Raw genomic sequence first — 15,202 nt, 5'->3', positions numbered from 1 at the left:
TGGGAGAAATATCAATAACCTCAGATACCCAGATGACATCACTCTTATGGCAGAAAGTGAAGAAGAACTAAAGAGGCTCTTGATGAAAGTGAAAAGAGGAAGAGTGAGATAGCTGGTTTAAAACTCAACATTCAAAAAACGAAGATTACGGTCCCATCACTTCATGGCAAATAGATGGGCAAAGAATGAAATCAGTGACAAACTTTCTTTTCTTGGACTCCAAAATCACTGCAGAAGGTGACTGCAACCATGAAATTAAAAGACACTTGCTCCTTGGAAGAAAAGCTATGACAAACCTAGGCAGCATATTAAGAAGTAGAGACATTACTTTGCCAACAAAGGTCCATCTAGTCAAAGCTACGGTTTTTCCAGTAGTCATGTATGGATGTGAGAGTTGGACCATAAAGAAAGCTGAGCGCTGAAGAAGTGATGCTTTTGAACTGTGGTGTTGGAGAAGACTCTTGAGAGTTCCTTGGCCTGCAAGAAGATCCAACCAGTCCATCCTAAAGGAGATCAGTCCTGAATATTCATTGGAAGGACTGATGCTGAAGCTCCAATACTTTGGTTGCCTGATGCAAAGAACTGACTCATTGAAAAAGACCCTGACGCTGGGAAAGATTGAAGGCAGAAGAAGGGGACAACAGAGGATGAGATGGTTGGATGGACATGAATTTCAGCAAGCTCCAGGAGTTGGTGTGCTGCAGTCCTTGGGGTCACAAAGAGTCGGACAGGACTGAGCGATTGAACTGTATTGAACTAAACTCTGTCTTGTAAAAGTTGGAATGTTGTTAAGTCTGGGGCTTGATTGGCCAGGCCCCCTCAACAATCTCAAAGTTCTTGCCCCATCTTATCTAAGGTGCTGCAAGTCTTGCACTCATAGCAGGCAGTCACCTCCAGTCACTCCCAGTCAGGGCAGTGTCCAGCCAGGTTAGAAGCAAGATCAGAGGCCTGCTCTGCTCTTTTGCCTCTGAAGCCTGAAGAAGACTACTTCTATTTTATTTCTGTAACAGCAATCAAATTTGAGAACTACGTACATAAGGGATTAGGTGAGTTCCTTAATGAAAATCAGCATGCAACTAGAGAAACAGAAGAAAAATGCTACGTAGTAGTTGCAGCCCTATAATGTATATTATTGACTAAGTTATACTTCATAATATAAGAAATCAAGTCTTGAACAATACTTTAAGGAAACACATAAGAAGAAATGAAAGTCTACAAGAATACTTTCAACTAAGAGTTTGAGTGCCACAACAAAAGAACCTGCATGCCACAACTAAGACCCTTGGCAGCCAAATAATTTTTTAAAGAAGAATACTTTGAGGTGATAACCTTCATCTCCACTGCTGTGTTTACAGCATGCACAAAGACTGTAACCTGCCATTTCAGTAAACAAAGGATGTTGTGGCCAAAAAGTCATCAGCCTCAGCAGCTGTCCCTTCAGTTCAACCTGAGGGAATTCAGGACAGAGCAAAACAAGATAATGTCCCTACATAGTTAAGCCTTAGTGTTAGTCACTCAGTTGTGTCCAACTGTTTGTAATGCTATGGACTGAGCCCGCCAGATTCTGCTGCCCATGGAATTCTCCAGGCAAGTATACGGGGGTGGTTAGGCATTCCTTTCTCCAGGGGATCTTGCTGAATCATGGGTCGAACCCGGGTCTCCTGCATTGCAGGCAGATTCTTTACCATCAGAGACACCAGAAAAGCCCCAAGGATATATGCCCATGTATACCCATGTATTCCTTCAACAAAAACTCCTAAAGGAGCAAGCGAGGAGTCAGGATATATAGAACAGTTCCTCAGAGCTGAGAGGTTTAAGTCCTCAGCTAAGTCTGCCAAATAAAATATAATTCTCAATGTTCAGGTTGTGCACTTTTTTCCCAGTCAAAAATAGGTACTCTTAAAGGCAAGTTTATGTTTTCTTCACTGGGCCCTAGATGTATCTCTCACACTGCCAACTCCATATATCCAAATGAATATCAAAAACCTTCTCAACCTTAAATCAGAATTCTGGATCTCCCTTCAATCTACTAAATCAACAGCACCACTTGAGCAACCACCCAGTTGCTCAAGACAAAAAATTAGGGGTTTTGCTTCTATCCAAATCCTATTCTTCAAACAAACCTGTCAGTTCTACCTCCCAAATATAATCTCAATCCCATCATCTCTCACCACCTCCACTATACTGGGCTTCCCTGACAGCTCAGTTGGGTAAAGCTCCGCCTGCAATGCAGGAGACCTTGGTTTGATACTTGGGTCAGGAAGATCTCCCAGAGAAGGGATAAGCTACCCTCAGAGTATTACCAGTATTGTTGGGCTTCCCTTGTGGCTCAGCTGGTAAAGAATCTGCCTGCAATGCAGGAGACCTGGGTTTGATCCCTGGATTGGGAAGATCCCCTGGAGAAGGCTACTAGCTAAAGTATTCTGGCCTGGAGAATTCCATGTATAGTCCATGGGCTTGCAAAGACTCAGACATGCATTAATATGCGATATTGGTGTTTTTCTTTCTGGCTTTATTCTGTATAATGGGCTCCAGTTTCATCCACCTCATTAGAACCGACTCAAATGCACTATTTTTTTTTTTATAGCTGAGAAGTATTCCATTGCGTCTTATGTACCACAACTTTCTTAGTCATTTGTCTGTCTCCCGGCAATCTTGATTCCAGCTTGTGCTTCATCCAGCCTGGATGGATGGACCCATTCCAACCTGGACCCATTTCACATGATGTACTCTGCATATAAGTTAAGTAAGCAAACAAAGAGCATTAACATGAAACCAGGCTTGCAATTTGGTCACAGATTGATGATGATATCTGTCCTGGGATTGTAAGTGGGAACCCCGAACTGCAGTCTCACCCACGGAGTGGACACACTGCCTGGGACCTTTTCCCAACTGGGACTCCAGATGTTCTGTGACACAGGACTTCCCAGCGCTGACTAGGTCTGGATGTTGGTCAAAACCCAATTTGGGGGTGTATCCTCTGCTCTTTCAATATGCTAACATTAAATGTAAGGAAAAATAGAAAGCAAGCTAGATAGTTCTCTAATCTTTGTATTATTTATTTGTATATAATGAGTGGCTTATTTTTTGTTAACAAATCCTTTGAACCTGAGACAAAAGTGAAAACTTTTGGCAAAAACAACTGCCCATTGTACCTGGAGGGCTCTTAGAAACACTGATGTCTTTGGTGCTATCCCCAGAAATTCCGATTTAAGTGATTTAGAATATAGCCATCCATTAGTTGGGAAGATCCCCTAGAGAAAAGAAAGGCTACTCACTCGAGTATTCTGGCCTGGAGGATTCCATGGACTGTACAGTCGCAAAGAGTCGCACACGACTGAGCGTCTTTCACTTCACTTAGGTCTTCCCTTGCGGCTCAGCTGGTAAAGAATCCACCAGCAATGTGAGAGACCTGGGTTCGATCCCTGCGTTGGGAGCTCTGGAGAAGGGAAAGGCTACCTACTCCAGTATTCTGGCCTAGAGAATTCCATGGACTGTATAGTCCATGGGGTCGCAAAGGTGGGACATGACTGGGCAACTTTCACTTTCACCCATTAGAATTTTTAAAAAGCTCCCCAGGTGACTCCAATGAGCAGTCAGGTTTGAGAATCACTGCCAGTGTGTGTTCCCCCCAAAAGAGATCTTATTATCTCAGTCCTTAACCTTGGCCTGATTCGTTTAACCATAGTCCCAACCAGTTTCCACATTGATTAGCTCAAAAAATGTAGACCAGTTTGGTTAGCACAAACATTTCAGCAACTGGACTGAGTAGGGCAGGGGTTCCCCAACCTTTTTAGCACCAGAGACCAATTTCGGGGAAGACTAAAATTCTTTCCACAGACTAGTGGTGGAGGGGGGATGGTTTGGGGATGATTCAAGTGCATTACATTCATTTTGCACTGTATTTCTAATCTAATGCCACTGCAGATAAGATAGTGGCTCAGAGGTGCCCTGGAGTAGGGGGATGTAGATTGCTCTTATCTTTTGTTAAAGATAAGTCCTTAGCTTTCAAGAGGCAGCAGCAGCAAGATGGAAGGTCATGTGGGTATGAAGGCAAGAATAACTGTAGACAGCACTCAGGAGCGCAACCGCTGAGGGGGAGAATTGGAGAGCTGAGCCGTTCACGGAGTTCAGCCACCCTCTGAGCCCTGCTGTACTTTTGGACATCCCGTGAAGCCAGTTTGTATGACATACTTATTTAAACTAGCTGGGATCTTGAACCATTTGAGAAATAGTAATAAATAGTTCCCCAGGACGAAAGGAAAGACAACAGACCTTTTACGTTGGAAGGTCTCAAAGAGGCCAAATGAGGCAGATAAGGGAAAATAGAACTATACATTTATACTAAATGTCCCAGTTTTAAAACCAGTATTTTGACCAGGCCAGAGATTAATACTACCGTTAAGAAGGAATGTCTAGGAATTTTTAAAAATGTAAAATTTTATTTAAAATTAAATAATATAGTTCTATTATTAAAAATTTTAGTTTTGCATTGGTTTCTTAGGACTGCCATTAACAAAGCCCCACAAAACTGAGTGGCTTAAAACAACAGAAATGTACTCAGTCATCATTCTGAAGTTTAAAGTCAACATGCTGGCGGGGCCCTGTCCCTCTTGGCCAGGATCCTTCCTTGTCTTTCAGCTTCTGGTAGCCCCAGGTATCTTTTGGTTTACAAGAGCGTAACCCCATTTGTCTCAGTTTTCTTCTTGTGCATTTCTACATTTCAAGGACATCAGTCATATTGGATTAGATCCCGCTTCCCTGGTGGCTCAGAGGATAAAGCGTCTGCCTGCAATGCAGGAGACCCGGGTTCGACCCCTGGGTTGGGAAGATGCCCTGGAGAAGGAAATGGCAACCCACTCCAGTATTCTTGCCTGGACAGAGGAGCCTGGCGGGCTACAGTCCACAGGGTCCCAAAGAGTTGGACACGACTGAGCGACTTCACTTTAAGGACCTTATTAACTGATTACATCTACAAAGATCCCATTTTCAAATTAGGCCACGTTCTAAGGCACCAGGGAGTTAGACTTCAGGGTATCTTTTAGGGAGACACAGTTCAATCCATAACAACAGTCAACAGCTGGGGTAGGTGGAATAGGGCTCCCAAATATGCCCAAATTTTAGTGAAATACTGAGACCAAAGTTAGATGTGAGGGGGAAAAAATGTATCTAGACATGTTACATTGATTCTAAAAGCATCCCGAAAGAAAGGGTGCTCTGCTTAGCTGGTCAGTCATGTCTGACTCCTTGAGACCCCATGGACTATAGCCTGCCAGGCTCCTGTCCAAGGGCATTCTCCAGGCAAGAACAGTGGAGTGGGTTGCCATTTCCTACTCCAGGAAAGAAAGGGTAGAACACTATAAACGAGCAAGAAGTGGGAGTTTAGAATCTACCCCTTTCTCTTCCCTGAACTCCAGATTCTCATATTTCATATTCCCAACTTGGGAATTTGATATTTCTTATTTGATATTGCCACTTGGATAGCAACCAGGAATCTCAACATTTTGCCCAAGATATTACTCTAGGCTTTCCCCCTCCAAACCTATTTGCCGCCTTTATCAGTAAGTTGCAGCTCTTTCCAAGTGCTCAGTCCAAGAACCTGCAATTAATCCCTGACTCCTCTCTTTCAGTCATAACCTACATACAATTCATCAATTTCATTTAAAATATATCTTGAATGAAAAAAAAATAAAGATTACCACTCTCATGAATAAAAATAAATGAAAAAAATATATATATCCTGACTGCTTCTCACTATCTCCATGGCTACCACCCATCTCTCTCCTGAGCTGTTACTGTAGCCTCTTTGATATCCTTCCTGCCTCTACTCTCTCCCTCTCCTCTAGTCTGTTTTTCAACATAGTATCCTGGGTGAGCTTTAGCATGAGTCAAATAATGTCATGGAACTCTCTCATGATGGAACTCTCTCCAAAGGCACTCCAACTTAACTTCAAATTAAAGACAAAATCTTCCCAGTGGCCTGGGAGGCCTCTCAATGGCACACACCATCTGACCCTCAACTACCTTTCTGATCCTGTCTCCCTGCACATCTTTCCTTTGCTCACTGTGCTTCAGCCTCAGTGGCCCTGCTTATTCTTTGAACTTCTTCTCAGACTTATACCTCCCTCAGGGTCTTTGTTCTGAGAATACACCTCTCTAAGTTATCCCATGGCTCACTTTTTTTCATTCAGGCCTCTGTTCAAATACTAACTGATCAGATCTGTCATCCAAACTCAATATTCTGCTGTACAGATAACCTCCTAAATATACTATTATACTTTTCCTTCTTTCGCTTATTCTCAGCATCCAACAACTAGAATGTAGTTTTATATAGACAGGGACGTTTTCTGTTTATTGCTGTTTTATTGCTTGTTTTGTTAGTATTTATCTCAGTATGAATGTTTTCCCTCTCCCATATTGTGAGACGTGACATGCACGAATACTCATAAAGGAACCTAGACAATGTGTCAGTTTTGCTTTCACACTTGTGAGTGTCCTGCTGGTGCTAAAGGGAACTATCGATTGACGGGTAATAAAGTTGCACTGAGTCTTGGATTTCTCCATGTTTCAGACCAGTTGTATTCTGCTTTCCTATTCATATTTTGAGTCCTCAGAACCAAATACTGACCATTATCTCACCCACTTATAATTAGGTTATCTACCCAACATCCTGCATGCCTCTTAGAAGATTTTTGTTTTATTTTTATCCTGTAAACTCAAACTTTCCCCTATCATCTTTCTGTTTTTCCTCCACATTGCCGTGCTTTACCTGAACTTTTCAAGCTCCAGGCAACCTGCCTCATCTCTCAGTAGATCCAAGCAAGGCAGGTCAAAAGCAAGGAAATGTTTTCTGGGATGGAAGAAAGTAGGGATTTAGTACAATAACAAGGACACAAGTTACCTGCTTTTGATTGGGTGGGACAGATGAGAGGTAATGAAAATCATGCCGGATGGAAGACAGTATTTGGGATTTTATGTACATACATAAGAAAAAATGAACAAAAGGGTGCTTGCAGTGTGCTTAACATCCCCCCTCCCCCCGGGCCCCCCAGGAAGTTTCACCTTTATACCTTGCAGTACTTTATCTTCTGTTCTCATTTGACCTCCTTAAAATGTGTTTTTAAACCCTAGTAAAGGCAGAAAATGTTAAGTTCTATGCAATATTTGGTACTCTGTATTAATGAGGGAATAAATGAAACTAGTTGTGCATGTCGCTTTACAAACAATTCTGGGAAAGGACAATTAGGAAAAAAGAAAGAAAATGTCTAGGGTGGGCACTGCAAACTGGACAAGTTCTTCCCAGGCAATATGGGAATCTCCTAACTAATCTGTCAGTGGTTATCAAACATTTGAATTACTTGACGTGTTCCGTAGACTGTTCATCCTTGCCCCCCCACCAAGGCCTGGAGATTTGGATTCAGTGGAAGTATGTAGGTTTTGATGGGTAGATAGATAAAATTAAAGATCTAATGGCCTTTGAAGTGTTTTTAGGAAACACTGCTTTTTAGCCATCTAGTCTAAAAAAAGGTGAGGGCCTTTATTCTCTCATTTTTGGTGTCTCTGTTTTCAGAGGAGGGAATTGTTCCAGGGAAGGGGCAAGTATTTTTAAGGTTAAGTAGGTTTAACAACAACAACAAAAAGCTGCTGGATAAAGTCTCTGGAGCACATTTTAGGATTGGCAGGCCCAGGTTCTTGAAATCCAGGACTCTAAAGCCTCTTTCCTTCTTGCTTCTTTACCCAAATTATAAAACAGCAAAACTACAACTATAGGGAATTGTGTTGGTATCAACATCTGGGGGAGGGGGTGGTGGTGGATTTACTATGGGTAACAGTGGCTTTTGTATTACCTTATTCTGACAGTATTGCTTAATATCTAGAATTTGGGCAAAATATTGACTTCAGTGTAGGCATCTGAAAGGAACAGCAAAGTGAGACAACAAGTGTGTGTAGATTAGAAATTACTTGAACTATGTCTGGATGAAAAATGTCACCTGCCATGTCTGTAATCAAAGGATGTGGCCATTAAGCCATCAGCCACTGCAGCCACCCTAGTCATCCTGGGATTCAGGATGGAGAAAAACAGGATACTGGTCCTAGATAGTGAAAGTGTGTTATCAAGGAATGATGTCAGTCAGCCTGCTCTTCCAACTTTCCATACACATAATAAAGAACTGCTAAATTCATTGAGGTTTTTTTTCTTTAGCCGAAATTTCTGATGAATATTCAACTACCTGGTTTGTTTTTGCAAAACTGCTATATATTCTGGTTCCTCCCTTATCTCCTCCAAACAGCCCCTCAGTGCTCGCTATTTGAAAGGCTGTCTCCCGGGCTTAGGAGAGTTACTTGCTCAGTTGTGTCTGAGCTTTTGCCACCCCGTGGGCTGGAGTCTGCCAGCCTCCTCTGCCCATAGCATTGCGCAAGAAAGAATACCGGAGCGGGTAGCCATTCCCTTCTCCAGGGGATCTTCCCAACCCAGGCAATCAAACCCAGGTCTCCTGCCCTGCAGGCGGATTCTTTACCATCTAAACCACGAGGGAAGTCCATCTACGGGGACTTTTGTTGTTGTCCACAACAAATTACTGAATAAAACACAATTAGTAACCCAGGTTGTGCATTTTTCAGTGGACACACGGAATCAAGATAACCAGGTGCACTGTAAGTTTTCTATTCATGCTGGGGCATGGAATCAAAATATCGCTTTTTAAAGTAACATTAAATTTGGTTTTTGAGCTCAAGAGTTGACCCACTCTTATCTGCTGTAAAGTAACTAATGCTCAACTCCAGCAGCCCCTCCCCCTAGTAGATTTACACTGACCACCCATCTCGCACGGTTTCACTGGAAAAGGTAAATTACTTGCATGAGTGAACGATTGATTACTCTAGCTAGTTCTGGACCGATCGACAAAACTTGGTCCTATCCGGAGTTCTTCCTCTTCCACCTAAGAGAAAGGCCAGTTCTTACTAGCAAAAGAATCGGCGGTACAAAAAAGTACCGTAACAGACAACAAAAATGAAGTAAAAAGATGACAGCTTCTTCCCCTGAGAAGGTGGGTGGCTCTGAAAAGAACCTTTAGAACGTCAAGTGGCTGGGCGACTCGCGCGAGCGCCGCGTCCCGGCAGGGACTCACTTGGAGCTGGTGTACTTGGTGACCGCCTTGGTGCCCTCGGACACGGCGTGCTTCGCCAGCTCGCCGGGCAGCAGCAGCCGCACGGCCGTCTGGATCTCCCGGGACGTGATGGTCGAGCGCTTGTTGTAATGCGCCAAGCGCGACGCTTCGCCCGCGATGCGCTCGAAGATGTCGTTGACAAACGAGTTCATGATGCCCATGGCCTTGGACGAGATGCCGGTGTCCGGGTGCACCTGCTTCAGCACCTTGTACACGTAGATGGAATAGCTCTCCTTGCGGCTGCGCTTGCGCTTCTTTCCGTCCTTTTTCTGGGCTTTAGTGACGGCTTTCTTGGAGCCCTTTTTGGGCGCGGGGGCGGATTTTGCCGGCTCAGGCATCACGGCAAGCACAAGCTGCCGAACGTAGCGGGAACGCAGACAACAACAGGCAGCACTCGGGCTGGCCGGCAGCGACTCGGTACTTGTAGAGGCTGTAGGCAAATTAAGGTCCTGATCACGCCCCGTTGCGATTGGCGAGTTTTCAGTGGCTCTCTCGCGAGGGAGACGAGGTTATGTAAATGAGTGGATTCTGACTGCGCTATCCTATTGGTCACGAGGCCGAAGATGTGCCGTAGCCAATCAAAGCGCTTCGTAGACAATCGCCGTTCTGCCTATAAAAGGGTGAAGCGAGGCCGTGGAGGGCGACTTTGTCGGGCGTTTGGCGGGAGCATCGGTTAGTGGGTGGCGCTGTGATGTCTGGCCGTGGCAAGCAAGGCGGCAAGGCCCGTGCCAAGGCCAAGTCGCGCTCGTCCCGCGCAGGCTTGCAGTTCCCGGTAGGGCGGGTGCACCGTCTGCTGCGCAAGGGCAACTACGCTGAGCGCGTGGGGGCCGGCGCGCCCGTCTACATGGCGGCGGTCCTGGAGTACCTGACCGCCGAAATCCTGGAGCTGGCGGGCAATGCGGCGCGAGACAACAAGAAGACGCGCATCATCCCTCGTCACCTGCAGCTGGCCATCCGCAACGACGAGGAGCTGAACAAGCTGTTGGGCAAGGTCACCATCGCCCAGGGCGGCGTGTTGCCCAACATCCAGGCCGTGTTGCTCCCGAAGAAGACCGAGAGCCACCACAAGGCAAAGGGCAAGTGAGGCCGGTCTCCGGAAGCCCTACCTAGCGCTCCTGTAGAAGAGCGCATCTGTAAAATCAAAAGGCTCTTTTCAGAGCCACCCACGCTTTCAAATAAAGAGTTGTTAACAGTAACTTCTCGATTCCAACCTTGTCGGTAGTAAACGGGGAAGCCCAGCCTGGGCTGTGGTCGATCGTAAAACCTAGGGCTTAACCCAGGTGAACGTAGGAGACTTGAGCGCGCCACGGTCGCTTCAGTTCTAAGTGCTCCGCGACGGCTTGTATTTGGAGTCGGATGTCTAGTGCTTGACACCAGTTGTTCCCCAGGCCTTTGCCCAACTTGAGGTCTAAGTACCAGCGGGATGTTCCGTCACACACGCATACATCTCGGACACCTCAGTCTCTTAAGGAAGCGGGCAGATTTGAGGACGATGGCGGACTTGGGCTTTTGACTTCAGTCTACTGTCTTAAAGGGGTAAAGATGCCTTAGCGGTGGAGGCTTTTGGAAACGGAATCTCGCGCCCTGCCGCGGGGGGATAACTTTCCGACCTTTAAAGCACCGAAAGGGGGAAAACAAGATCCGGCCGGCCGGCCAGCCAGGCCAGGGGACCCCTTGAAAAGTAACACTGCGTTCAGGGTGCTGGGGGCGGGGGTGCTGCAAACAGAAGGTCGAGTTTCAGTTTGGGAGTTAGCGTAGAAAAGAAGAGGGTATCGCAAGTAGTGTGTTCTAAGGGACTGAGAAGGAACATTGTCACAGCTGCTCTCAAATATGATGACTCTCACCCTGAAATAAATGAAAAACCGAGGAGAGGAAAAACTAGGCAAACGGGAAAGTAGAAAGGGAGGCGGATGGGCCGGGGGTGGGGCGGCGTAGGGAGGAGTCGGCCCAAGCCAATCAGTGGCGCCAAAGACGAGGACGCCCCAGCCAATGGATAGCCAGCGCGGGACTTTCAAGTAGTGTCCCGCCCAACTGGGAAAAAGACTGTGCCTATAAAGACTGCTGCAGCGGCCGCACCCCTGGTTACTCTCCCTGCGCGGCGCAGCTCCCGTAAGTCCGCGTCTTGGTTCGCTATGGCTCGTACAAAGCAGACTGCCCGCAAGTCGACCGGTGGCAAGGCCCCGCGGAAGCAGCTGGCCACCAAGGCGGCTCGCAAGAGCGCGCCGGCCACGGGCGGCGTCAAGAAGCCGCACCGCTACCGGCCGGGCACCGTGGCCCTGCGGGAGATCCGGCGCTACCAGAAGTCGACCGAGCTGCTGATCCGCAAGCTGCCGTTCCAACGGCTGGTGCGCGAGATCGCGCAGGACTTCAAGACGGACCTGCGCTTCCAGAGCTCGGCCGTGATGGCGCTGCAGGAGGCGAGCGAGGCCTACCTGGTGGGGCTGTTTGAGGACACGAACCTGTGCGCCATCCACGCCAAGCGCGTGACCATCATGCCCAAAGACATCCAGCTGGCTCGCCGCATCCGCGGGGAGCGGGCTTAAGTAGTGTGCGCTCGGCTCGAGGTTCCATCAAATCCAAAGGCTCTTTTCAGAGCCACCCACGACTACACTTGAAAGAGGCTGTGTCGCTTGTCCGCCCTCTCTCGGCAGGCCTTCGCCTACTCCGCGAGCGTTAGGGCGCGCTCAAGACGGGAGGACCTTAGAGCGCGCCAAGCACTGGACTCCCAGCAGATAAACAGGCTAAAGGCCAGTTGTACGGTCTAAACCCCTGCTTGCTGCTGCCTTCCCGAGTGTCAGTAACTGCAGAGTTGGGTCAGTGTGCTTGTCTGCGCTGGCGGGTTGCCGCCGCTTCCTTGGGCGCGCCCAAGACGTCCGGTAGGTTCGTGCTCTGGGGAGTCTTGGAGCTGAGCTGTAGCCCAGAACTGGAATTTGTCCCGGGAGCGTGGGTGGGGGCCGGGGAAGCGAGTTGAGACGAGGCGGAGCGATTCAAGATTTGCGGGCTAGAGTGGGCCGGGCTGGCTCTTTAGGCGGCTGAGAGCCGGGCGCAGATCTGACCTCTCCCGCGCCGGAAAGGGCCCCTCCCGCCGGCGTGGATCTCCAGCTTGGGAGGGAGTGAAATCGCCTCCTCGGTCCAGGCCCATTTCTGCGTCGTAAAGTGCGGCATTCCTGACCCTGGCTGCAGGTTAAATGTCAGTTATGCCAGGACTTCCCTCAGGGAAAATATTAGCGGATGCTATTCATCCCCTTACTCCTCTCATGATTCCCGCGCAAGCCTGAACGATTTTGCCTGGTATTTTAAGTCCTTGACCTTGTTCCTTTCAAATACCAACCCAACTCAGACAAGTACCACTAGCTTTGTGCTGGAATAGACCAAAGGATGGAGAAGGATCTTATGTCTCCGGCCGGGCATGCAGTTCGGACAGTCTAGTGGGTTTGACCTGCCCGAAGGAACATCGAGGGGAAGAGGATGAATGGACCGGGGTTCGTGGGCCACCGTAATCTAGGTCACTACCTGACCACTACAAGACCACTAATCTAGGTCTTGTCGGTATTTTTCCCCACTCCACAGCAGGAGACGGATTCTTCCTGGAGACATCCTGAGGTGCACAGGCCTGAGCTCTGTTTATTTATTTGAGAAGTTATTCAGCTCAAGGTTCTCGGAATTGAAGCTTACGGCAGCACTGAACCAGTGGAAGGCAGAACAGAGCCTCTCCCTTGCACCCATCCCCCGGCCCCAAGATTTGAGAGCAGAGATTTGACGTTGCCTCAGAGGAGTGGATTCCTGCACCACATGACAGCAGAAGTCTAAGGTCTCTTACTGTCTTTTAGGAACAAAGCTGTTCACCTCGGGGGCTGGAGAGCAGAGTCCATGCGAGACTCAGAAGCCACCTATTTCTAACCTTGAGTATGGCCTGTTTGCACCTGAAGAGGTCAGAGTTCGGGGGGTTTGTGTCTCAGCACAGTTGGTAAAAGCATTACCAGAGATGAATGAAAATGCACTGAGGGGAAGAGAAATTGAAGTAGACACACTGTCGAAAACTTTTGCCCCTTGCAAGGAGTTGGGGTTGGGGGAGGGCAAAGAAGAGCAGAGTGGACTGTAGCTTCTGACAGCAGGTACCCAGTTTTTAGCCCCAGGCTCACAAAGATTTTCAGAAAAGGCCCTGTTATGAGCTGAATTGTGTCCCCCACCCACCCATTCATATGTCGAGGCCCTAACTCCTCTACTTGGGGACAGGACCTCTAAAGTGGTGATTAAGATTAAAATGGTGTCATTAAGATAGGTGCTAATCCAATTATTGGTATCTGTATGAGAGAAGGGGATCAGGACACAGCAGAGGGACAGTCTTGTGAGGACACAAGAAGGCAGCCGTCTGCAAGCCAAAGAGACAGGTCTCAGAAGAAATCAAGCCAGCTGATATCTTTTTCTATTAATTTGTTCATTTATTTCATTTACTTGGCTACATTGAGTCTTAGTTGTGGCAAAGCGTGTGGGATCTTAGTTCTCCAACCAGGGATCGAACCTGTATCCCCTGCATTGCAAGGTGGATTGTTAACCACTGGATCACCAGGGAAGTACCCCTGTTGACATTTTGATCTTGAACTTCTAACCTTTTGAACTGTGAGAAAATAAAGTTAAGATGTTTAAGGCACCCAGACTGTGGTATTTTGTTATGGCTGCCCTAGGAAATGAATACAGACACAGGGTCTCATTCCCTACTCAGACCAACGCTGCAAGATGGGTTTCTCAGGATCTGTGTTTTATGAGATATAAGCAGAAGCACCAGTGACTCGGGGCTGGGTAGGGGTGGCCTGTGTGCACCCAGCATCTCATCCACTGACATTTGTTTGCAAAGTTACAGCCTGAAGTTCTCAGACAGTGAGTGACTTTCCAGCACGTCTGAGCCATTAATGGCTGAGCAGACCCCTGAGTGTATAGATGTCCATGTCAGGGCTTTTTCCTCCCAAGGATCATATTTCCTGAAGTAATACTATTAATATATCAGATTTTAAAGCAGGTATCTAAGATCTCCCCGTGGACCTGAAATTTGGGGTCAGTCTGGGGGCATCTCTCATGGCTAAGGCAGTTCAGGGGTTCCTAGCTTCTCAGAAATATCTGTCCTGCCCTCTTCATTTTTCTAACAACCGCTGTTACTTCTGCAACAACAGTGGAGTGCTCACTGACCAAACTCAACAGTTACAGGGTGTGAATGGAGAATGGTGAAAGAGAGGGAGGAGCACTGGTCTCTTGCTGGTGGAGAAGGGGAGGCCATCCCTGGTTGCTGTTTCCTGGTTTCTTGTCACACGTGAACTCCTTAAGGGCAGGGTCTTGTCTGAGTAATTGATCTCTCTTCAGGGCCGCTACATAATGGGGCTCTGGGCCTCGACTCTGGAAGTGTACTCTGTTCCGCTCTCTAAGCCCCCTGTCCTTACATAAGGCCAAGAAACAACAGGCAGTGCAAACTGATGTCTGCACACTCACTTTCTGAGAAAGCGAGACCTGTCTGACCCAATCCTTTTCACCCAGTAGAGGGTCAGGCCTCGGCAAGACACTACGGCCTCACCAATCAGCAGCCGTCTTGGGGATTTGCCCCACAAGCTTATGACAACAGAATCTGGTTCTCACTGTGAGCATGTTCTAGGAGGACTGAGGAATTCTCCAGTGTCTTCAGGGCTTCCCAAACTGCCACAGACATTTTAGTGACAGCTTTGGCTCAGTAGTAAAGAATCCACTTATCATGCAGGAGATGCAAGGGACACAGTTTCCATCCCTGGGTGAGGAAGATCCACTGGAGTAGGAAATGGCAACCTGCTCTAGTATTCTTTCCTGGGAAATTGCATGACCAGAGGAGCCTGGCGGGCTACAGTTCATGGGGTTGCAGGACACAACAGCCACTTAGCAAACATTGATACCTTTAGGGCAGTAGGACAAAGTTGACATTCCTACCGCTATTCTGTGAAGGTCAAACTTCCTAAGCCTAATAGAAAACTTTTGGAATGTCTTCATTGTTTGCAAAACTAGGGTGAAGTAGTACC

The 15,202-nt window shown here is 47.4% G+C and overlaps 3 protein-coding genes across 3 annotated transcripts; 2 read left to right on the top strand and 1 right to left on the bottom strand.

Annotated features, from left to right (window-relative positions):
* Positions 1 to 8,627: 8,627 nt before the first annotated feature.
* LOC136162335 (histone H2B type 2-E) lies at positions 8,628 to 9,548 on the bottom strand. The gene has a single exon (XM_065927054.1). It carries the CDS (start codon positions 9,503 to 9,505, stop codon positions 9,125 to 9,127), a length of 381 nt encoding a protein of 126 aa, XP_065783126.1. The 5' UTR covers positions 9,506 to 9,548; the 3' UTR covers positions 8,628 to 9,124.
* A 269-nt stretch (positions 9,549 to 9,817) lies between these two features.
* On the top strand, positions 9,818 to 10,363 carry LOC136162318 (histone H2A type 2-A). Its single transcript, XM_065927053.1, has one exon. The coding sequence runs from the start codon at positions 9,859 to 9,861 to the stop codon at positions 10,249 to 10,251; it is 393 nt and encodes a 130-aa protein (XP_065783125.1). The 5' UTR covers positions 9,818 to 9,858; the 3' UTR covers positions 10,252 to 10,363.
* Positions 10,364 to 11,299: 936 nt separating this feature from the next.
* LOC136162302 (histone H3) lies at positions 11,300 to 11,710 on the top strand. The gene has a single exon (XM_065927051.1). It carries the CDS (start codon positions 11,300 to 11,302, stop codon positions 11,708 to 11,710), a length of 411 nt encoding a protein of 136 aa, XP_065783123.1.
* The last annotated feature ends 3,492 nt before the right edge of the window (positions 11,711 to 15,202 follow it).

Source organism: Muntiacus reevesi, chromosome 1 (genome assembly GCF_963930625.1).
Source record: "Muntiacus reevesi chromosome 1, mMunRee1.1, whole genome shotgun sequence".
NCBI classification, from domain to species: domain Eukaryota; kingdom Metazoa; phylum Chordata; class Mammalia; order Artiodactyla; family Cervidae; genus Muntiacus; species Muntiacus reevesi.
Note: the sequence above shows the minus strand (reverse complement) of the source record. Positions and strands in the feature narration are given on the sequence as shown.

What these genes read in the sequence shown, in the direction of transcription:
- LOC136162318 (XM_065927053.1), top strand. Translation starts at nt 9,859, where the DNA reads ATGTCTGGCCGTGGCAAGCAAGGCGGCAAGGCCCGTGCCAAGGCCAAG.
- LOC136162302 (XM_065927051.1), top strand. Translation starts at nt 11,300, where the DNA reads ATGGCTCGTACAAAGCAGACTGCCCGCAAGTCGACCGGTGGCAAGGCC.
- LOC136162335 (XM_065927054.1), bottom strand. Translation starts at nt 9,505, where the DNA reads ATGCCTGAGCCGGCAAAATCCGCCCCCGCGCCCAAAAAGGGCTCCAAG.